The 23,139-nt window shown below is 40.2% G+C and overlaps 2 protein-coding genes across 6 annotated transcripts in view; both read right to left on the bottom strand.

Moving 5' to 3' along the window:
• The window catches only part of CHEK1 (checkpoint kinase 1), a 30,273-nt gene extending 24,019 nt beyond the window's left edge, over positions 1–6,254 (bottom strand). The window contains exons 1-5 of one of the 5 annotated variants that reach the window (XM_017892306.1): positions 5,166–6,043; positions 4,342–4,426; positions 3,349–3,572; positions 1,914–1,978; positions 1,750–1,819 (exon numbers count right to left, since the gene is read on the bottom strand). In XM_017892306.1, the coding sequence (XP_017747795.1) occupies positions 1,750–1,819; positions 1,914–1,978; positions 3,349–3,572; positions 4,342–4,406 (424 nt within the window). In that variant the 5' untranslated portion in view covers positions 4,407–4,426; positions 5,166–6,043. Of the gene's footprint in view, positions 1–1,749; positions 1,820–1,913; positions 1,979–3,348; positions 3,573–4,341; positions 4,427–4,536; positions 4,951–5,165 lie in introns of those variants that run through there. The other 4 variants (XM_017892307.1, XM_017892308.1, XM_017892305.1 and 1 more) reach the window with 4 other exon arrangements.
• A 5,336-nt stretch (positions 6,255–11,590) lies between these two features.
• STT3A (STT3 oligosaccharyltransferase complex catalytic subunit A) overlaps positions 11,591–23,139 on the bottom strand; it is a 28,652-nt gene continuing 17,103 nt past the window's right edge. The window contains exons 11-18 of the mRNA XM_017892304.1: positions 21,688–21,779; positions 20,563–20,718; positions 20,133–20,321; positions 19,118–19,234; positions 18,898–19,000; positions 14,725–14,913; positions 13,158–13,273; positions 11,591–12,163 (exon numbers count right to left, since the gene is read on the bottom strand). Coding sequence (XP_017747793.1) covers positions 12,125–12,163; positions 13,158–13,273; positions 14,725–14,913; positions 18,898–19,000; positions 19,118–19,234; positions 20,133–20,321; positions 20,563–20,718; positions 21,688–21,779 — 1,001 coding nt within the window. The 3' untranslated portion in view covers positions 11,591–12,124. The remainder of the gene's footprint in view (positions 12,164–13,157; positions 13,274–14,724; positions 14,914–18,897; positions 19,001–19,117; positions 19,235–20,132; positions 20,322–20,562; positions 20,719–21,687; positions 21,780–23,139) is intronic.

The following is a 23,139-nucleotide window of genomic DNA, read 5'->3' as shown; positions in this document are numbered from 1 at the left end:
AATTATATCTTGTATATTAATACAAGATATAAAGAATAATAGTGTAATAAACACCCACTTACTTTAGAAAAACAATGTTCTATTTCCTTCGAAATCTGTAAATACTTCCTTAAATACATGCCCTCCCTTACCTTCTTAGAGGTAACCACCATTCTGAATTTGGTTTTATTACAACACCCTTGCTTTTCTACGTGTTTTTTTCTCCATGTTTACATCCTCAAACAATATACTAGGTTTTACATATTTTGAACTGTGTATAAATAGAATCAGACTATATGAATTCTTTTGCAACTGCCTCTTTTTGCTCTACATCATTATATACCTGAAATTCATCCATGTCACTGCTTGTAGATATAAGGCATCCATTTCATAATTTATTGTTGATAGGCATTTGGGTTATTTAGTTTTCTGCTATATTAAAAACATCGCCACTGTGAGCATCCTTATATACAAATAATGTTGTCTTTTTAAACCAGGTGGGTTGATACATATCTATTTACATTTCATTATAATATTATACATAAGAATTTTGTGTATCTGAATTTTAAAGTTTTAAATAAAGATTTTATGTTATAGAAACTCAATGTAAAGGGATAAAAAGTAAAATCCATATGCACATAAGAAAATAGCATGTATAGGTTGGGTGCGGTGGCTCACACCTATAATCCCAGAACTCTGGGAGGCCAAGGGGGGTGGATCACTTGAGGCCAGGAGCTCGAGACCAGCCCGGCCAACATGACAAAACCCCGTCTCTACTAAAAATATAAAAATTAGCCAGGTGTGGTGGCTCAGGCTTGTAATCCCAGCTACTCAGGGGCCTAAGTCATGAGAATCACCTGAACCCGGGAGGCAGCGGTTACAGTGAGCCGAGATCATGTCTCTGCACTCCAGCCTGGGCAACAGAGCAAGACTCTGTTTCAAAAAAAAGAAAGCCAACCATTTGTTAAGCACTATTCTAATACTAAGAATAAAACATCAAACCAGACAAAAACTGCCTCATACAGCTGACATTTCTTTTTTGATTCTGACCCTATAAGCTAAAGCTTTTACTACCCAGCCTTCTCAATTTGATGACATCCAGAAAATACAACTAAATTTCTTATCTATATCCAAGTCATACATAAAAAAAGAGTGAACAGGACAAGACTAAGGTCCAGGGTATTCCACAGGAACTTCTCTTTATTAATGCATTAAAGAATTATTTTAAACTATTCTTGGCCAGGCATGGTGGCTCATGTCTATAATCCCAACACTTTGGGAGGTTAAGGCCAGTAAACTGATTGAGTCCAGGAGTTCAAGACTAGCCTGAGCAACAAAAGAAAACTCCATCTCTACAAAAAATTAAACATTAGTCAGGCATGGTGGCACCTGCCTGTAGCTGGTCCTAGCTACTCAGGAAGCTGAGGTGGTAGGATCACTTGAGCCTAGGAGGTCAAGGCTGCAGGAAGCCCTGATAATACAGTGTACTCCAGACTGGGCGACAGAGTGAGATCCTGTATCCAAAAAAAAAAAAAAAAAATTATTCTTATACATATAGTGAGCTAGGCTTGCACCTAGGTCAGGTTTCTCTACCTGATCCGCAATTGTATTACATAATGAGACTTGTGATTTCCAAATATACTAAGTCTCCAAAATTTCCTTGATTTTTCAGATTTTGTCTTGAAATTCCAGTAATGCAAAAGACTTGATTTTGCCTTGTATGGCTATATTAAAATAACTTAGGTACCAGTGATAAAATGCTAAACTTACCCCTTTCATCCAACAGAAGATTTTCTGGTTTAATATCCCTGTGAGTTATTCCAATACCATGCAGATAAACCTAAGAGGGATGCAGAGGGAAACACACTAGAATTTGGTAATGTAATGTATTCATACTAATTTTAAGCAAAAGGGACATGGACAACTATACCTACCACTCCTGCCATGAGTTGATAGAAGAACCTCTGAGCATCTTGTTCAGGCATGCCTATATCTGGCTCTAAAACAAATATGAAAGTAAGTTTATTGACTAAATATAATCAGGTAGCAACCACATAGCTTCTTAATTTGAAGCTTAGACATTTACAAATGTACTTAGGCAAACAGAAGCAAATCCCAACAAAAGATTCAGGAGTCCACTAACACAAAAAGGGCTTAACTCACATTTACCTCTGTTAGATGGCAAAAGTAGTATTACAGAAAAATTATAAAGAGAAAAACCAATATCCTCAAGAATGTAAGCCATGCTTTGAAAGCCCCTGGTTCCTCTTATACTAACCCTGATTCAGTAACCTTCAAATTCTCCCCTATTTATTCTAAATGCTATGCTAATTATTTTTCTCATTCCTGAAATATAATGCCAAAGGGGAAGTCTGGGCAAATCTAAGCCAATTTCACTAAATATTTTAGAGATTATACTTCTTTCATTATTTAACTTTTTTTAGAGATAGGGTCTTGCTCTTTCACCCAGGCTGGAGTGCCCTGGCGTGAGATCATAACTCACTGTAACCTGGAACTCTTGAGCTCAAGCAATTCTCCTGCCTCCTGAGTAGCTAGGATTACGGGCATGTACCACCACACCTGGCTCAGATTTAAACTTCATATAGTCTTACAGTACAAAACCACGAATGCCTGTGAGGTCCTTCATGAAACACAGTTTCATTATGAAAATTCTTTTATCAGTTATCTTTTTACATTTTGATCTCTCTCATTAACTCCATTTCTTTTACCCTCAACTCTCTCCTGAGTCACACTGGAGATCCTAGTACCTCTTTATCAGTTTTTAACTGTTAATACAATAGCTTTACATTATAAATTTACATCAAGATTTATTTTATGTACTTCTCAGTGTTCTGAAATATCGGTCCTTTGAGTCTACATAGAATGTTTAAGTATTAACAGCAAACATAGAATTTACTTAATATACAAAAAGCAATCCTAGAAAATTCTCAATTATTTCATGTAAACCAAGAGGAAACAGCATGCTATTTTAGATCTGTAAATGTATACAATGATTTCATATAACTAGAATGTCTACAAAGAAAAAATTGTGTAGGTAATACATTGCATTTAGGATACACTGCATTTATGATGTACCATAAAACTACATTTTGTCACTCTTAAAGTCTGTTAGACACCAATCTTAAATCAAAATCACTTATATAACTTGGGAAAGAAGTTTTCTTTCATTGACTTTATATATGCTTTTATGTATTAATACCAGTAGGAAAAATTTTTTAAAGATAATTTATTCCAATTTCACTGTTGCACGAGCAATTTTGAAAGGACAACGACCAAATAGCATGCCCAAGATTTAAAAAACAAATTTAAAAACTTGTTTAAAATAATTATCTTAAATTTATTCCATACCTATTCTGTCAAAAAGCTCTCCTCCACTACAGTACTCCAGAAATAAATATTGGATATTGCCTTCTCTCCTGTGACCATAGAATTTTACTACATTTTCATGATTTAGCATTTTATTGATACAGATCTCTTTCTTAATATTTTCTGGACAGTCTACGGCACGCTTCATATCTACAATCTTCACTGCGACTGCTTCTTCAGTTACTCTATTCACAGCAAGTTGAACTCTAAAAAGGAAAAAAGTTTTAACATTACAGAATTCCATTTCTTCTAAAACTTCCAAAGATTAAACATGACGCATCCAAAACTATTTTACCTTTATTACTTTTTCCACAAAGGAGAAACCAAGGAATTGGTTTCTGCTATGTTCTCAACAGACACTACTCCTTTGTAAAATGTGAAATACAATAGCTAACCCTCCAAACACGTCATTATGCTGTCACACAAGTCATTTAATAAACGCTTCATAAAACAGACTGAGGTAATTCTAAGCCACATCACATATATACATGTTCTACTCACATACTTTTAAGAGCATTAATCCCATATTATATGTGCTTGTGTAACTGACTGTCCTAAGCTCCTATGGGGTAGATACTATTATTGCCACCCTAACAGTGGTGAAGGAGAGGTACACAATGACATTAGGAAGCTTGCCTAAGATCACTAAACAATGACCAGTATGTGACAGAGCAAGGATCTGAAACCAGGAAATCTCCAGAGTCTGCTCATTTGCTCATTAATCACGATGCTTAAACCCTGAGAAGCAATGTGTGGGCACGAAAACAGTCACTTCGTGTCCTTTCCAGCTCTTTACAAAGAAAACTTTTTTTTTTAAAGGGAAGGAAAAAAATATTAATCCTAGCAAAAGACTGTGTAACTTCAGTTGCCAAAAATCTTGGATCTCAAACATCTACTCTCTAAATCACCAGAGTATGAGACTCCAAAACAATGAATATGCACTCAGAAAACGAAGGCAAGGTTAAAAGAACTCACTCTCCATAGGCACCTTCTCCCAGGGTCTGCACCAAGTCCCAGTCTTCCACAAAGGGCACTGCCATGACTCCGCCGGGCACCTCGGCTGTAAAAGGCAGGTATCCAGAAAAGATCGAGAGCGAGTGTAAGATCACCTGTGAAACCACTGCGCCTCGCCTCTCCCCAGGATTCCCCACGAAAAGTAACAGCTCTTGCCTTCCCCTTATATCTCATCCACATTTATCCGAGTCTTTCAACCACGAACAACTATTCTACACTTGGCCATTTTGTCGTGTAAATCACAATCACCATTCCCACGCACACCGAAAGTTGAAATTCTGCCCTCCTCAGGCCTCAGAGGAAATTAATCGTTGTGGTGAAGAGGTGGGAGACAAATGCTTTCCGATGAACGACTGGGGAAGGAGGAGGGAGAGGTGGGGCTCTGGGGAAGAAAGGAAGGATATAGAGGGAGCGGAACCGGGCAGAAGACGCCTGCGGCAGCGCCTCCTCCCAATTGCTCAGTTCCAGTTCCCATTCCCATCCACACCCCCACCCGTCCCAGAGGCCGGGGCGGGGCCAAACTGCCCCGAGAGGCGGAAGGAAGGGCTGGGACCCTTCCTTGGGGTTCTTAGCTAGCAGCGTGTTAGTCCCTCCTGCCCCCCCTCTACAACGGGAATCTCCTGGTACCATTCCTCCACCCTCCGAAAGCGCCCCTCCGCGGGAGTCTCTCCAATCCCCTGCGCTAGTCAATGCTAACTTTCTCCCACCGTGCCCTCCCTCACTAATCTAGACCCCGAACTCCTTCTTTAGAAGCCTTTCCTACTCTACCGGCCGCCCCTACTCACCGGACTGTCCTTTGCCCACCACTGCAGGAATCCAAATGCAGCGCTTTTCCCGCCAAAACTTGCTGGCGTCACGCTGCCGCAAACTCGCGCACCCGTGCCGTAAAGCAAGGCAGCGCGCGTTCCCGGGTCCTGCCTCTCTGAATGTCGGCGGCTCCAAAAGACTGACGCCGAGAGGTTGCTGCTCCCGCCCAGAGTTGCTTTACAGTCGGGGAGAGATTCTGGCTGAATAGGTTTAAGGACGGCGGACTGCATCGGTGCGAATTGAGCTCTGGGCCCAAATATGAAGTGGCATGCGGTGTGAGGCTCGGCTGGGCGGTGCTCGAGCGCCTCTGGGTGAAACCCAGGCCTCCATGCCGCAGGGTCGCGCGACCGTCCGCGCTGCGCTTCCAGGCGGCTCAGCGGGCTTAGCTCCTGGCCGCTCTGGGCCTGAAAAGCTGCACTACCACCTGCGTGAGGCCACCGGACAGCACTGTGAGGATCACAGTCAGTGCTGCAGAGTGCTTTGTAAACTTCAGAGTGCTGTGCCCGTGGTGCTGGAGCCGAGAAACTAGCAGCAGCAGCAGCTGAGAGCTGACTGAAGAAATGAGAGGAATTCCGTTTTGGGAGCGAGAGGCATCGAAAGGACTGGCCACGCAGTCAAGTGTGTGTGGCGGGGGAAACTTCCCGGAGAAAGAAAGCAGTTTATTTTGGAGCTTGAAGTCGGGATAACCAGTTTTGCATTTTTTCTGTGAACCACCTCCAAAGCAATGCTTTAGTTCAGCCCAATCTTTTTGCAGGAAGACCATCTGCTTAGCTTAGTTCTACAAACGTTTTCATTTTTAATGTGCAAAAAACAGGCGAGGAGAGCCAAAATAAATTTTACAATGCAAATTTAAAAGCCGCGAACGTCATTTAAATAGAAAAGTAAATCTGAGGAAAGAGACTCGAGAACAAAATAGGAAAAATTGAAATAAGTATTCTCTGACTAAACTAGACTGGAACTCAAGGATAGGCAGGATCATCTCCATTACATTCTCCAGCACTGGCCGGGCGCAGTGGCTCCTGCCTATAATTCCAGCATTTTGGGAAGGCAAGGCAGAATGGCTTGAAGCCAGGAGTTCAGGACCAGCCTGGGGAACATAGGGAGACCCCATCTCTACAAATAAATTTTAGGAATTAGTTGGGCTTGGTGGTGTGTCCCTGTAGCCCTAGCTACTTGGGAGGTAGGCCTCTGTCTAGGAGCAGAGCAATCGTTTGAGTCCAGGAGTTAGAGATTAGTGAGCTATGATAGCACTACTGCACTCCAGCCTGGGCAACAGCATGATTCCGTAGGAAAAAAAAAATATATATATATATATATATTTTAATATATATTTTATGTATTTTTTTTCTTAGTCCTTAAGACGGCCGCATACAAATACTAAGCATAACTAGCTATTATGATAATAGTAACAAAGTAAAACAAGTATAAAATGTAACTCAAGGCCGGCCCGGTGGCTCAAGCCTGTAATCCCAACACTTTGGGAAGCTGAGGCGGGTGGATCACCTGAGGTCAGTAGTTCAAAACCAGTCTGACCAACATGGTGAAACCCCTGTCTCTACTAAAAATATAAAAATTAGCTGGGCGTGATGGTGAGTGCCTGTAATCCCAGCTACCCAGGAGGCTGAGGCTGCAGTGAGCCGAGATTGCACCACTGCACTCCAGCCTGGGTGACAGAGCAAGACTCCTTCTCAACAAACAACAAAAACACATTTTTTTTAAAGAAGCAAAGTCAGGAACAAAAATCAAGGAAAAGCTCTCAAAATGCTTATGTGTATAGTTTTGAATCATGACATCACAGATTAGACTTTATGTAATCTTTTTACAGTTTGTTGTTTTTGGAGACAGGGTGTGTTGCTCTGTCACCCAGGCTGGAGTGCAACTGGGCAGTCTTAGCTCACTGCAGCCTGGAACTCCTGGGCTCAAGTGATCCTCCGACCTCAGCATCCCAAGTCGCTGGGATTACAGAAGTGAGCCACAGGGCCTGGTATAAAAATAAAAGCAAGTTTTTAGATCATTTATCCCATTTTCTCTTGTTTCCTCACTGTGTGCTGAAAACAAAGAGTATGAAGAAGAGGAAGACCTGCAAATTTTCTGTGTGGCTGATGGAGTCTTTAGCCTGAAAAAAAATAAGATACACAGACTCCAGGAGAATACCAGTGAAAGACAGAATACATGGAAATAGCCTCTATTCTCTTCTGAAAGCTTACTAAAATATTTTAATAGTAAAGGATACCAATATTTAAAAGAACCCATAAGAACAGGGTATGAGTCACATTTTGGAAAGTAGAAAGCCTTTAGATGAAAGGTAATGAAGATGAATCTCAAAGCTAGCAATGGAAAGCAGAATTAACATCACAGAACTCTCAAAAAGCTCAAGTTGAACTGGTGACACCAGGTAACTGAAAATGGAGGTAAAAATGGGACTAAAAGGGGTAGGTTTAAAGACTACATAAAAAGCAAATAGATCCCTGTATCCCTTCCCTTTCTGTGTAACCAAGGAACTGTCCCTCCCCAAAGCTCGTATAAGATTTAAGCGGGAGGCTGGGCACGGTGGCTTAAGCCTGTAATCCCAGCACTTTGGGAGGCCGAGACGGGCAGATCACGAGGTCAGGAGATCGAGACCATCCTGGCTAACACAGTGAAACCCCGTCTCTACTAAAAAATACAAAAAACTAGCCAGGCGAGGTGGTGGGCGCCTGTAGTCCCAGCTACTCGGGAGGCTGAGGCAGGAGAATGGCGTAAACCCGAGAGGCAGAGCTTGCAGTGAGCTGAGATCCGGCCACTGCACTCCAGCCTGGGTAACAGAGCCAGACTCCGTCTCAAAAAAAAAAAAAAAAAAAAGATTTAAGCGGGTAAATGCATAGTATGTGAACTGAAGACCATTAGGCACAGTTAAAAGCTTGGGCACCTTACTGAAAACGGAGGGTTTAAGTTTTATCCACTGAAGGTTGAGCCTGTTAAAACTTCTTTCCCTACTCTACTCCCAGAAAGCTGACTGCCTGGCTTACATCCTTGAGTAAGAGAATGTGCAAGCCTTCTCAAGGGAATCTTACCTGTGTAAAAGATAAACATCTAAAATATCAGTATCATGGATTTCCCAATGTAACAGCCCAGCCAGATCACAGTAGACTGAAACCCACATTATTAATCCCCATCAACCCCTACAAACAGACTTTTCAATCAGCTTTTTGGGTCCCACTTTTTTTGTTTTGTTTTGTTTTGTTTTGTTTTGTTTTGTTTTTGAGACAGAGTCTTGCTGTCTCCCAGGTTGGAGTGCAGTGGCATGATGTCTGCTCACTGCAACCTCCGCCTCCTGGGTTCAAGCAATTCTCATGCCCAGTAGCTGGGATTACAGGTGTGTACCCCATACCCAGTTAATTTTTGTATTTTTAGTATAGACAGGGTTTTGCCACATTGCCAGACTGGTCCTGAACTCCTGGTCTTAAGTGATCTGCCTGCCTCGGCCTCCCAAAGTGCTGGGATTACAGGCGTGATCCACTGTACCCAGCCTAAGAGGAGCAGACTAGCAAGAATTTGAGAAAGTCTTTAATATGAAAGACATCAAAACAAAGGAATAGTCAAACAATGACAAAAAACCCAACCCCTCTGGGCATTAAAAATATAGAAGAAAAAAAGGAAGCTATTTTAAATAGCTGGATTAGAAAATAAAGTTGAGGAAATCTCTGAGAAGGAAGAAGAGTAAATAGAAGAGTAAAATATAAGACTATTAGGAGATAAATTCAGGAACCATCCAAATAACTATTTTCCAGAAAGAAAAAGAGGGTTGGGATTTCCATCCTCTTTCCTCTCTTAATATCTTGCATATATAACGCAAGAATATTTTCCAGAACTGAGGAACTTGACTTTCCATACATAAAATTCCAAACTGCTCAGCACAATAGGTGACCCACTTAAGACACAACATTGGGAAAATTTCAAAACATTATAAAGAGAAGATCCTAAGAGGTCTGAGTTGAAGGTGAGAAGGAATGCATACATTAAAAAAAAAAAAAATTGGAACAGCATTACATTTCTCAACATATGAAAGGTCAATGCCTTCCTAGTCCTAAGGAAAAATCATTCCCAATCTGGAATTCTGTACCCAGCCAACCTATCAATGGAGTATGACAAGAGACACGAAAAGTTCTTAAGAAATTTCTCTCACACACGTTTTCTCAGGAAGGCATTAAAGGTGATAAATCAAGAAAGAAGTCAGGAGATTAACACACAATGTGACAATGAAAAGATAGATCAACCCAAGAGGTGTGCAGCAAACCTTGAGAGTAAACCAATCCAAATGGAACATAAAGAAGAATTTCGGCCGGGTGCGGTGGCTCACGCAGCACTTTGGGAGGCTGAGGCAGGCGGATCATGGGGTCAGGAGTCTAAGACCAGCCTGACCAACATCATGAAACCCCGTCTCTACTAAAAATACAAAAATTACCCAGGTGTGGTGACGCGCGCCTGTAATCCCAGCTGCTCAGGAGGCTGAGGCAGGAGAATCGCTTTAACCAGGGAGGCGGAGGCTGCAGTAAGCCAAGATCACGCCACTGCCTCCAGTCTGGGCGATAGGGAGCAAGACTCTATCTCAAAAAAGAAAAAAAAAAAAGAACTGTAATAGATAGCACAATTATGTCTGTTCATAGAAGTAATGGGATAGTGAAAAAGCTAACTCTACAGTTTCCTTACCACAGATTCTACACATGATGCCTAAAATTGAAATACCAAACACAGAAAAATAAAGCAATTATTTATGGTATTGAAAGTAAGTAATGTGAGAATCAGAGTTTAAAGTGGTTGCCACTAGGGAGTAGAAAACAGCATTATTGCCTTTTAGAATTGAGTTTTTGTTTTGTTTTTTTTTAAGACAGGGTCTCACTCTCTCTCCCAGGCTGGAGTGCACGTGATCTTGGCTCACTGCAACCTCCACCTCCCAGGCCCAAGGAATCTTCCCACCTCAGCCTTCCATGTAGCAGGGACTACAGGCACATGCCACCATACCCAGCTAGTTTTTGTATTTTTTGTAGAGATGGGATTTTGCCATGTTGCCCAGGCTGGTCTTGAATTCCTAGGCTCAAGTGATCTGCATACTTCAGCCTCCCAAAGTGCTGGGATTACAGGCATGAGCCATTGCACCTGGCCTAGATTTGAGTTTTTTATACTAAGTGCACAATAACAGTGAAAATGAAAAGCACACTTTTAAAAAAGATAGCTTCATGTAGCCTAGAAAGTAAAATTAAGATCCTCAGAGCAACAACTATAGAGACAAGTTAAAAGGTTATCCTATTTATAGTATAAAGGAAGATCATTAATAATTTCTAACTGGTATTAATCATATTGATAAATAATTCAGAATAACCTCTTCCACTAAAGATGAATTCTTTATATAAATCAAGTAATATATTTACATATAGTAAATCAAATCTTAAGTCTAAAACCTCACCCACAATTGAAGAACATGGTATATGAATTAGTTTGGAAGGCTAAGTGCCCTGGCTATACAAATATACAACAGCGTATCCTTTAGGAGCACCACTATGACTAATCTAAAAGTTATACAATTCCTCCTGTTTCCTTAAATGGATAACACTAAACAGTTAGCTTTTATTTTATTAATGACTTAGGGTTTATATACATCAGTGATATATGTCATAGGCTCTTTGTCCTGACATTAAATGTCCTCAAGGACCACTGTGCTTTCCAGTTAAGTTTTTTTGTTTTCTAGACAGGATTTCACTAGTGCCCAGACTGGAGTACAGTGGCACAATCACAGTTTACTGTGGCCTCAACCTCCCAGGCCCAAGTGATCCTCCAGTCTCATCTTCCCAAGTAGCTGGGACTACAGGTGTATACCACCATACCTGACTAATTTTTATTTTTCATAGAAACAATCTCCTTGTGTTGCCCAGGCTTAAAACTTTTTAAGAAGTTTCTCCTCTCTTTTCTTGCAGGCAGGCTGGCACTGCTCTCTAGGGACCTGTTACTAGCAATGCTTCCCTTTTTAATTTGTATCTTATTTGGAAAGAGCTTCAAAATTAGGTAATTAAACTTGTTAGCAATATACAATAGCAACAAATAGGCTAAGACTAAGGGAAAAAGCAGCTCACCTTTGAATAACCACAAGAGTTTTGAGTAAAGGGTCATTCCTGTGTCATGAATAAGTGACAGTGCTGAAAAGTTCAATTTCCAATTGATATGTATGATTATATTCAAGCTGATTCAAAAACACCTACTGACCATCAAGCTCTATATGTAATGCTGGAAGTTTTTTCCTCTCCATTGATAAACCAATAATTTCACTGTTTGTCTTGAGTCTTCAAAACTGCTGATTTATAAAGTCAGAGAGCATCTAAGGATAAGAGACATTGAGAACAGAGACATGGTAGCAACAAACCTGCCTTTCTAGCCCAGAAAGGCACTCTTCTGGTCCCACATTTATTCATTCAATAAAAATTTATTGAGCCAAACTATTTGCAAGGAATTGTACTAGGTGCTGCAATGCAAAGAGTATGACAAAACTGTCTGTAGATATAGGATCTGAATTGGTCTTTGATAGTTTTCCTGATTTGAGAAAGACGTCTCTATTTGGTAATTTAGGAAGCTAAGAGAATGGACAAGGTCTGCTTATGTCCTTCTGGCAACCTAGGATAGTTTTGCCTTCCTCAAATCAGTTGTCAGTCAAAACAAATAAGGCACATTTTTAAAAAAAATTCCCCCCTTTAATTGACCAAAGTAAAGCCATGACATTTCATTTGGTAACCTGTTTAGAATTATAAAAATCATTTCATTTGGCCCAGCCCATACTGCCCAGGACAAATTCTAATGCCATCCAGCTTTGTTCTTACAAACTGCATATAAAAAAAAAAAAAAAAAAAAATCTTCAACGTCCTAAACGTGATGTGCCCAGTGCGAAGCATATCAGAGCTGGACGTGACATTTATGTCCTTGACAAGCCTCGATTATCCAGGTCCTTTACCTGCAACATAAAGATGTCAGTTTAATATTTACAATCAGATCAACTTTGGAGAAATTTTCTACTAAAATGGATTCACCCAGAGTGGGTAGGATTATGTTGGGTTCTACAGCCTAGTTTAGGGCTGTGAATAAACAAGCACTGATTAGAGACTAGATTCTCTCTGCTTAGCCTTTTGGAATACCTCTGGGAGGAACAATATTACTGATCTACCTGCCACATAGATCAAGGGTTCTCAATCTTTTCTTATATGAGAGATATACTCCTATGTGGTTCTATGTGACTCTATATACCTTAAGTTCTTCAGAGAGAGAAGAAAATGTAGTTAAAGGCCGGGCGTGGTGGCTCAAGCCTGCTAATCAGCACTTTGGGAGGCCTGAGACGGACGCGGAATCACGACGGTCAGGGAGATGAGACTTCCTGGCTAACATGGTGAACCCGCCCGTCTCTTACTAAAAACTACAACGAACTAGGCCGGGCGACGGTGGGTGCCTGGTCAGTGTTCCCAGCTACTCGGGGGGAGCTGAGGCAGGGGATGGCGTTAACCCGGGGGCGGCCCCCAGCCCTTGCAGTGGAGGGCTGAGATCCGGGGCCACTGCCACTCCAGGGGCCCGGCGACAGAGCGTGACTCCGTCTCAAAAAAAAAAAAAAAAAAAAAAAGGAATGTAGTCTAATACAACATGCTGACTTTTTTTTTTTCTATTTCCTGCACTCTCCCCACCCATGAGCCTGATAATCACAGAAACTGGTTGAGTCAAGCCCCAGGTGGAAAAATATTACTGCAACAACTGCCAAAATGACGGCAGACTGGGATCATCTACTCTCTAAGAACAATCTAAAATAAAAAGTAAAATTTTCAGTGACTTTGCAAGCTACTTTTCAAACACAGGTGTCATGAGAAATTTCCCTATTTGAGAAATATGTGGCCCATTTTATAAGCACTGAAACCAATCTGCAAAATAAAAGTTGCTTTTGGAGACATATAGCATCTGCTTACCTTGTATATCCTGACCAGCCAATGTTCTGTGGTATACGCTTCCTCCAGGACATCAAGCTCAAAGTCTTTATTCCCAATCTCAGCATTTCGGACACGGTCAAAGCCTGGAGGACGCTCTAGAGAGGGATGAAAAAGAGCACACTTCTTTCTACAGTGCTAATTGCCTATAGAGACAGTATACGCATTCAGTACACCATCTACTAATTGAATGATTATTCCTCAGCCTGCAATTTGGTGAGAGTAGAGCCCGCAAAAAAGAGCATCAGGTAGTAAGGGCAAATCAAGTGTTACTCCAACTTAAGTACTGTGCAAGATGATGCTTGCCAGTCAATGTCCTATCTCTAATAAGACAGACATAGGGAGCCGACTTCCAAGGCCCTCTGTTCCTGAGGATTGTCATCCAGAGCCTCTAACACATTAGCAACCCTTGCATGGATCAGAGAAAGAAGCCTACCACAAGTCAAAGACCTGCATTCATGTCAGAAATTCTCCCTAGTGCAGAACCAAGAAATTGAAGTCAGAAGGAGAGACTTAACCTAATCAAATAACTCTCAATATAGTCATCTGAAGATATGAAAAGTCACTTTCTCACCCTTTTGTTCCTGTCTTCACTATAATACCCTTAAGGACAATAAAAAGTAATGGTCAAAAGCACAGAATTTGGAGCCAGTCTTTGTCAGTTTGAATCCTGACTCTGCCATTAGTTGTGTGACACTGGACAGTTAAATAACCTATTTGTACCTCAATTTCCTCATAAATAAAATAACAGGCTGGGTGCGGTGGCTCACGCCTATAATCCCAGCACTTTGGGAGGCTGAGGTGGGTGGATGACTTGAGGTCAGGAGTTCGAGACCAGCCTGGTCAACATGGTGAAATCCCGTCTCTACTAAAAATGCAAAAAAAAAAAAAATTAGCTGGGGGTGGTGGAGCACACCTGTAATTTGTAATTCTAGCTACTTGGGAGGCTGAGGCAGGAGAATCGCTTGAACCTGGGAGGTAGAGGCTGCAGTGAGCCAAGATCGTGCCACTGCACTCCAGCCTGGATGACAGAACAAGACTTCATATCAAAAAAAAAAAAAGAAGAAAACAAAAATAACAATAGCTAGGTGCAGTAGCTCATGTCTGTAATCCCAGTATTTCGGGAGGCCATGATAAGAGGATTGCTTGAGCTCAGGAGTTCCAGACCAGCCCAGGCAACATAGTGGGACCGCATCTCTACAAAAAGTTTAAAAACAGCCAGGCATTGTGGTGTGCACCTTAGTCCCAGCTACTCAGAGACTGAAGCAGGAGGACTCCTTGAGCCTAGGAAATCAAGGCTGCAGTGAGCCATGATTGCACCACTGCATTCCAGCCTGGGTGTCAGAGCAAAAACCTTATCTCAAAAGAATATACAAACAATAAAAATAAAGATAATACGACAATAATATCAGTATATGCCTTTTGGGTTGCTGTGAGGATTAAATGAGTTAACAGACACAAAGCATTTACCAGTGCTTGGCATATGGAAAATACTGTGTATTAGTAATCACTACTATTACTATTGTTAATATTATTATGAATCACTCACTGGCTTCTGTGTAAACCTGTCCAAAGCGGTAGTAACACATCTTGTACATGAGGCAGTTGAGCAGCACTGGAGAACCTTCACGGTCCACACGGAACTCCCCAGTTGGAGTGTAATAGTCATTCTCCTTAATATGTTTGCCTGTGTCTGTGCTCCCTCCAATCCGGACCATCCAAAGAAACTTGTTGATATCTAGGAGAAAAAAAAAAAAAGAACTGCTGCATCACAAAGGTTGCTGGAGTTAAAGCAGGTTAGTATTTCTAAGAAAATTCCTCACCATTTTTTAAATGGGGATTGGTATCATTTAACTCTAATTTATGAAAATAGTGAGGACAACATACGAGCAACGCATTTTTCATCAAAATATACAACTTTTCTGAGAAATGATTATACTCCTGAAATCCTATGCTACTAGTCCAGACTTAAGCCACAATTGAAATTGGCCCTATAGATTAGCTAGGCCTAGGCTATCAAATGTAGTAGCAATTAGCTACATATAGCTGCTGAGCAGCTGAAATGTGGCTAGTCCAAATTAAGATGTACTGTAAGTATAAAATACACACTAGGTAAGTATGAAAAACACACTAGATTTTGAAAAGTTAGTAAAAAAAAAAACCCTAAAAGGGGGTATACTGGTTATATGTTAAATTAAATAATAATGTTTTGATATGAATATTCAGTTAAATAAAATTATTAAAATTACTTTCATCTGCTTATTTATACTTATTTTGATATGATTAACATAAAGCTTAAAATGATAATGTGGTTCCCATTATTTCTATTAGACAGTGGGCAGGACTGATCTAAAGAGTAGTAGTTTTACCAAAAAGGTAGACAAGACATGAATATTCTCCTTCTTGACCAACAGTTGCAAAGTTATAGACCTCCAAAGCATGTATATGAGAAGTCAACATTTCAGTGTCAAACACACTCCCATGCTTGATAAATACTGATACTACCATCAACTCATGCTTTCTCTTTTAGGGTTCATCATTCACTGTATTGCTTGCATAGGCTTTAGGGAAATCAGTTGCTACATGTTTCACCGGATGGTTAGTATTAAAAATATTTCTAATCCACACACAAAAAAAATAAGATTCCTATTGCACTACTGCAAAGAGTTCTAGGGGATATCACAGTGGTTAAGAACAGACTCTGGATCCAAACTGCCTGAGTTTGAATTCCAGCACTGCCAATTCTAGCTAGGTGACCTTGAGCAAGTTATTTCACCTCTCTGTGCTTCAGTTTTCTCATCTGTCAAATTAGAAAAATAAGAGTATCTACAACAATAGGGCTGTTAGTATGAGTAACAGCACGTAAAGCATTTAGTAAGTTGTTTGTCACATGGTAAACATCCAATGAATATTACTGTCTTCGTTCAGTGAATGTATTCTTATCTTCATCTTACAAATGGAAAAACTGAGGCAGAGACTTGCCTAGATCATAGCGCCAGAAATAGGAACAAAAAGAAACCCCCAGAACCTCGGCTCAGCTATCATAGAGCAATAGTATTGTAGCCGCCTGGCAGGTATGTCTGAAACAAAAACCTCACAAGCTCTATGAATGGAAGAGTGAAAATAACAGGAATGGCTGGGTGTGATGGCTCACACCTGAAACCCTAGCACTGTGGGAGGCTGAGGTGGGTGGATCGTTTGCGCACAGGAGTTCAAGACCAGCCTGGGCAATGTGGCGAAACCCCATCTCCACAAAAAGTACAAAAATTGGCCGGGCATGGTGGTGTGTGCCTGTGGTCCCATCCACTCAGGAGGCTGAGGTGGGAAGATCACTTGAGCATGTGAAGCAGAGGCTGCAGTGAGCAGAGATCGTGCTACTGATTTCCAGCCTGGGTGACAAAGTGAAACCCTGTCTCAAAAGTAATAATGATGATGATGATAGGAACTGCATCAAGGAAGCCCATTGCTCAAAAGATATGGTTGTTTACAAAAAATAAGTTAGGCCAGGCCCAACTTTTTATTTTTATTATACCTCTCAAATGTTACAGAACTCCTATTAGTAAAGCCCAATTAATAATTTGACCTTGAAAAATAAATTCAGTGTAACAAATTAATCAAAACAGTTGGCCTACCATATCTGTGGGTTTGACATCCATAAATTCAACTAACCTCTAATCAAAAATATTCACAAAACAAAAAAACAGATGACGGCATCTGTAATGAAGATGGATACTTTTTTCTTGTCACTGTTCCCTAAACAACACAGTATTAACACCCATTTACCTAGTATTAGGGATTAGTATTACAATCTAGAGAGGATTTAAACTATGTAAGAGAATGTGTGTATATTATATACAAACACTAAACCATTTTATATAAGGGACCTGAACATCCACAAATTCTGGTATCCTGGTGAGGGGTGGGGGTGTCCTGGAAACAATCCTCCATGGATACAGAGGGACAACTACACTATCTTCTTTTATAAATTCACATACATGTTTTCATGGATCTAGGCAGTAACAGTGTTTTGCATTTTTTGTTTTTTGGTTTTTTTTTTGAGATGGAGTCTTGCTCTGTCACTCAGGCTGGAGTGTAGTGGTGCAATCTCTACTCACTGCAACCTCTGCCGCCAGGGGTCAAGTGATTATCTGGCCTCAGCCTCCCAAGTAGCTGAGATTACAGGCATGTGCCACCACACGCGGCTAATTTTTGTATTTTTTTAGTAGAGACGGGATTTCATTATGTTGGGCAGGCCGGTCTTGAACTCCTGACCTCAAGAGTCTTCCCAAAGTGCTGGGATTACAGGCGTGAGCCATCGCACCCGGTCTCTGCATTGTTTTTCAATGGTTATCTTATTATTTTCTTTAAAAAATAAAAAGTCTAACTTATATATCCCCTCCCACCAGAATATCAAAATTCACAAATGCTCAAGTCCCTTTTATAAAATGGTGTAGTATTTGTATATAACCTATGCACATCTGTCCATATACTTTAAATCATGTTTAGATTACCTATAATACCTAAATACAGTGTAGATGCTATGTAAACAGTTATACTGTATTTTTTATTTGTACTATTTTTATTGTATTATGATTTTTTTTTCCACAAATATTTTCCATTTGTGGTTGGTTGAACCCACAGATGCAGAACCCACAGATATGGAGGGGAAACTGTATACAAAGTATTTAGAAATATGCACGTAAAGTACTAGAAGAAACAGCTGCAGTAATAATTGCTTCTGGGGACTGATGTTAAGGGGGCTTAGATTTTGTGGCAGTGAACTATCACTTTTTATTATAAACCTTCAGAACTGTTTAACTTTTTTTTTTGAGACAGTCTCGCTCTGCTGCCCAGACTGGAGTGCAATGGCGCAATCTCAGCCCACTGTAACCTCTCCTCCCCAAGTTCAAGCGATTCTCCTGCCTCAGCCTCCTGAGTAGCGAGGACTACAGGCATGTGCCACCACGCCTGGCTAATTTTGTAGAGACACGGTTTCACCATGTTGCCCAGGCTGGTCATGAACTCCTGACCTCATGTGATCCACCCACCTCGGCATCCCAAAGTGCTGGGATTACAGGCGTGAGCCACCACACCCGGCTGTGAACTGTTTAACTTTTAAAGTATAAACAGGCATTACATTAACTTTTAAGGCAGCTAACTACATTTGGATGTTTCTTCTAAAATCTTTGTGCCAATAATCATAGGGCACATGGTAACCTCCATTTTACACATACTTTTATTTATATCTAGTAGTTATATATCTATAATATATATTAATATATATATATATAATAATAGATATATTATATATACTAATTTATTATATATAATGCTTTTTTTCTATGTCGAGGCCATATAAAACATTTCTAAGCTGGTCGATGACTATATGGCTTAAAACCACTAAAAAAAATGCTAATTCTTAAGTTTATTGTCGTGAGCCTGATGTTCAGCTTGCTTTTATTACTCGTTGTGGAACTACTTCTATGCCTTAGACAATCATATAGCATGCTGTACCTACACAAGAATTGTTTACCTTTATGTCCTCTTGTTGCAAAAAGAAAAAAATCAAAATACCCAAACCTCAAGTTGCAAATACTTAGGAACTTCCCTTGAAAGAAAAATATCTTAGTAAAATATTAGTAAAAGTACAGAAAACTAGGAGATTCTTCTAGTTTTCTTAGAGTCTATGTCCTGCAGCTAGAAATAGAATCAAGTATATTACCATCAGAGGAATACCCAGTGAGGCCTCCAAAAATGACCAGCACATAACTGACATCAAGCTCCCTCATGATCTCGTAGGCTTTTTCCTCTGTGGACGCCATTGCCTGGAAAAACAAATGTACAATTCTCAGAGCAAATTCCCAAGTCATATTATCCCCTCATGCAGACACATTTCCCACTAGACCTTGCACACCAAACACTCAAAGATCCCTTTACCTTACCTGCCCTACTCGAGAAATATGGGTATTATTCCATGTGTTATTATCCACTAAAATTGTTCGGTTTGCCATAGCTGTAATCTGATAGCCATAATCCCACCAGGACATGACCTTCGCATCCTGAAAGTAGAATGGGAAATGGAAATAACAAGCTTCTGTCTCTAAAAGTCAAATGCAATAGAGAAGGCATCTTTGGTCTGACAGAAGTGACACCTGGCTAACTAATCAATTTCTTCACAAAGTAATGCATGTCAAACCAGAAAATAAATCCTGGCACCTGGTCTTCCATTTATATAAGATCATAAAATCTCAGCACAGATAACAAACCAACATTGCCTACACTTTCATCCCAGGTCACTTTACACAAACATAATGAGGTGGGAGGTGTGGGAGACTGTCCAATATAGCCACATCAATAGCCTAGTGTCATTAGATAATTTTCTTAAATAGCCTTTTAACAGAATCACAAAAATCACTTATTATAAAGATGGGGTGGAAACTCAAATCACAGGATATGATGGACAAGAATTAAGACTCTTAAAAGTTTTTATTCCTAACAAATTGTCTCAGAAATGATATTCTTAATAGTTATTGTAAAAGAAATCATTTCAGATTCTCAAAAGGTATAAAGTAAAATGTTAAAAGCAGTTATCATAAGCTGATCACTTTACACAAGATTTATATCTTTCTTCTTGCTTCAATTTTCTGACTTTTCTAAAGTGAACATGTATTATTTAACTTTTTTCTTCTAACTGGTATGTTCTACCTCATGTTAAAAATCATCATATCAATAAAAGTGTCCATGCAAAGTCTAGATAATTACTAGTAAGCGTTAACTATAAAAGATCCCTGAATTGAATGGCGGTTCACCTCTAAGGCTCATTCAAGACTAGAGTTGCAAAGTTCCAATTTCACCAAGCTTTCCACTCATCTAAAAGCTATATGATTCACTATAACATCAAATGTCTCCTCCTCCTTCGCCCCTAACCCACAATTCCCACTCCTCCCAAATCTTCACCTCTGGAGTATTGTGACGAAGCCAATAATATGCTTCTCGGAAGTCATCAAATATGATCCTACTGCCATCCCCACCACGGGCAGACAGTACAATGGACGGAGAAGAGTAGGCCTCACTGGTCACCCACGTTGAATGAAAGGTATAGGTGATAAGAAAGAAAGCCATAACCAGTATCATCCCACTTGCCACCTAAACAAGGAAAAAGAATTAATTGTGTAGTTAACCAAACTAAATTCGTACAACACAGGACAAATTGTTAGACACATTCATTAATAGAGATGAGATTGATCAAAATAAGTCAGAGGCTCTATGAGTTAATTCTGACCACCTATGACAGTGCTCCACTTTACTCCTCCCACCCCCCACCACCCACATACACACATACACACACACACAGTTTCCCAACTCTACTCTTAACATTGCTTCTCACTTCATTCTTAATAGGGTAGGTAGAATCCTGTTGCTTCTTGCTCTTCTTGTCTGGACGACTTATGTCCAGATTCTTCATGTATGTGGATAGCACCTGGGAGACTCCAATGCCGGAGAGAATGCACATAACAGGTGCCAACACTAGCATTAGACGCACCTAACAGAGACAGGACACATGATCAGTCTAATCAGTGTTACACAGTTTACAGATTTCAGCCTATTAGTAGATCAAGACATCAATTTAGGGGTTTTCATCAAACATGACTTTCATAAAAAGTGAAAGAGAAAATACTTGAAATAGTTACAGTACAAGTATATATTTCTTCAACTTTATTTCAATTATATGCATGCACATATGTATATGTGTCTTGAATAATAATGATATGAAGTATATTTCATAACTGTGGTTTGAGATCAAAAAAGTATGAGAAGCACTATTTTACTACAATATATAAAATCCCTCCTCTCTGGCTGGGCACGGTGGCTCATGTCTGTAATCCCAGCACTTTGGGAGGCCGAGGAGGGCAGATCACCTGAGGTCGGGAGTTCAAGACCAGCCTGACCAACATGGAGAAACCCTATCTCTACTAAAAATACAAAACTAGCCGGGTGTGGTGGTGCATGCCAGTAGTCCCAGCTACTCGGGAGGCTGAGGCAGGAGAACCGCTTGAACCCAGGAGGCGGAGGTTGCAGTGAGCTGAGACTATGCCATTGCACTCTAGCCTGGGCAACAAGAGTGAAACTCTGTCTCAAAAACAAACAAACAAAAAATCCCTCCTCTCTTTTAACAATCTAGCACTGGGTAATACTCCCACGCCTTCAAGAAAAAAATATCATCTCCCGTTTTAAGACACCCAGGGTCATATTATCCAACAAAGTGCAAAAGTGCTTCTATAATACCAAGTTATGAATCCAAGAAAGTTGGACCCCACAACCAGAATATATGAGTGTCCCATACATTCCTAGGAAGGATCAACAACAGCAAGCAGGTTTACAACTCATTCCCTCAAATGCTCAGAGGGAAGCATGTGCACAATCATCAGTACTTTCTGAATTCTGCCAGGCAGATAAAAAAGCACCTCAGAGTTAGAGTGAAAAAGTCTACCAGACTGAGGGCAGTCCTCACCATTACAGCTGAAAAGTACATGCTGGTCACACCATACATGATGATAAAAATCCGGGCATCAGACAGGTTGCTAAAGCAGTAATAGAGGCCAACTACAAAAGAGGGAAGGAGAAATAAGCAGCTGAGTCCTGTAGGTTGAAACCTACAAGGGAAAGTTTTTTCATTATATGACTGGATGATTCCACACATTTAACCCAGCAATTCCACTTCCAGGAATTTATCCTAAAAAAACAATCATAGAAACATGCAAAGATGTTCCCTATAGCACACTTTAAAGTAGCAAAAAAGTCAGAAACAACCTAAATATCCAACAACAAGGAGCTAATTATAGTATATTTATAAAATGGAATATATTAAAATATTGCTGTGTGAGATTATGGACTACTTGCCTTCTTACACATCTTGACACATCTCTGTACTTAAAAAAACTAATAAATGATATATTTTAAGTATTTCTATAAAATAATACTAAGTAACAGAGAAATTTGATTCTTTATGAAGTGAAAAAAAAATCAGGGAAAAAACTATGATCTCATTCTTATTTGATAAATATACATCAAAATGTTAACAGTGGCTAGAGATAGGTGATAAGAACTCCTGAATATTTACCTTTTTTGAGATGGGGGTCTTGCTGTATAACCAAGGCTGGTCTCAAACTCCTGGGCTCAAGTAATCCTTCCACCTCAGCCTTCCAAGTAGCTGGGACTTCAGGTGCACACTACCCTGCCCAGCTAATTTTATTTATTTTATATATGTGTATGTGTGTAGGTATGGGTGTGTGCGTGCATTATTTTATTTTATTTTATTTTTTAAGTAGAGACAGGGGTCTTGCTATATTGCCCAGGCTGGTATTGAACTCCTCGCCTCAAGCAATGCTCCCACCTCATCTTCCCAAAGTGCTGGGATTACTGATGTGAACTACAACTCCAGGCCTGTTTTTGTTTTTTTAGATATGGGTCTCACTATGTTGCCCAGGTTGATCTCAAATTCCTGACCTTAAGTGATCTCACCTCAGGCTCCTAACAGGCTAGGATTATAGGCATGAGCCATTGTGCCCAGCAACTTTTTTATTTATTTATATATTTTTTTACAATACACAAATTACTTTCACAATAAGAAAAAAGTAAAAGTTGGCCAGGCACAGTGTGGATTACACCTGTAATCCCACACTATGGGAGGCCAAGGTGAGCAGACTGCTTGAGCCCATGAATTCAAGACCAGCCTGGGCAACATGGTGAAACCCTATTTCTTCAAAAAAAAAAAATACAAAAATTAGCTGGGCATGGTGGCATGCACCTGTAGTCCCAGCTACTCAGGAGGGTGAGGTGGAAGGATGGCTTGAGCCCAGGAGGCAGAGGCTGCAGTAAGCTGAGATCATACCACTGCCCTCCAGCCTGGCCAACAGAGCAAGACTCTATCTCAAAAAAAAAAAAAAAAAAAGAAAAAGTTATT

Source organism: Rhinopithecus bieti, unplaced genomic scaffold (genome assembly GCF_001698545.2).
Source record: "Rhinopithecus bieti isolate Rb0 unplaced genomic scaffold, ASM169854v2 scaffold_20150, whole genome shotgun sequence".
NCBI lineage: Eukaryota > Metazoa > Chordata > Mammalia > Primates > Cercopithecidae > Rhinopithecus > Rhinopithecus bieti.
Note: the sequence above shows the minus strand (reverse complement) of the source record. Positions and strands in the feature narration are given on the sequence as shown.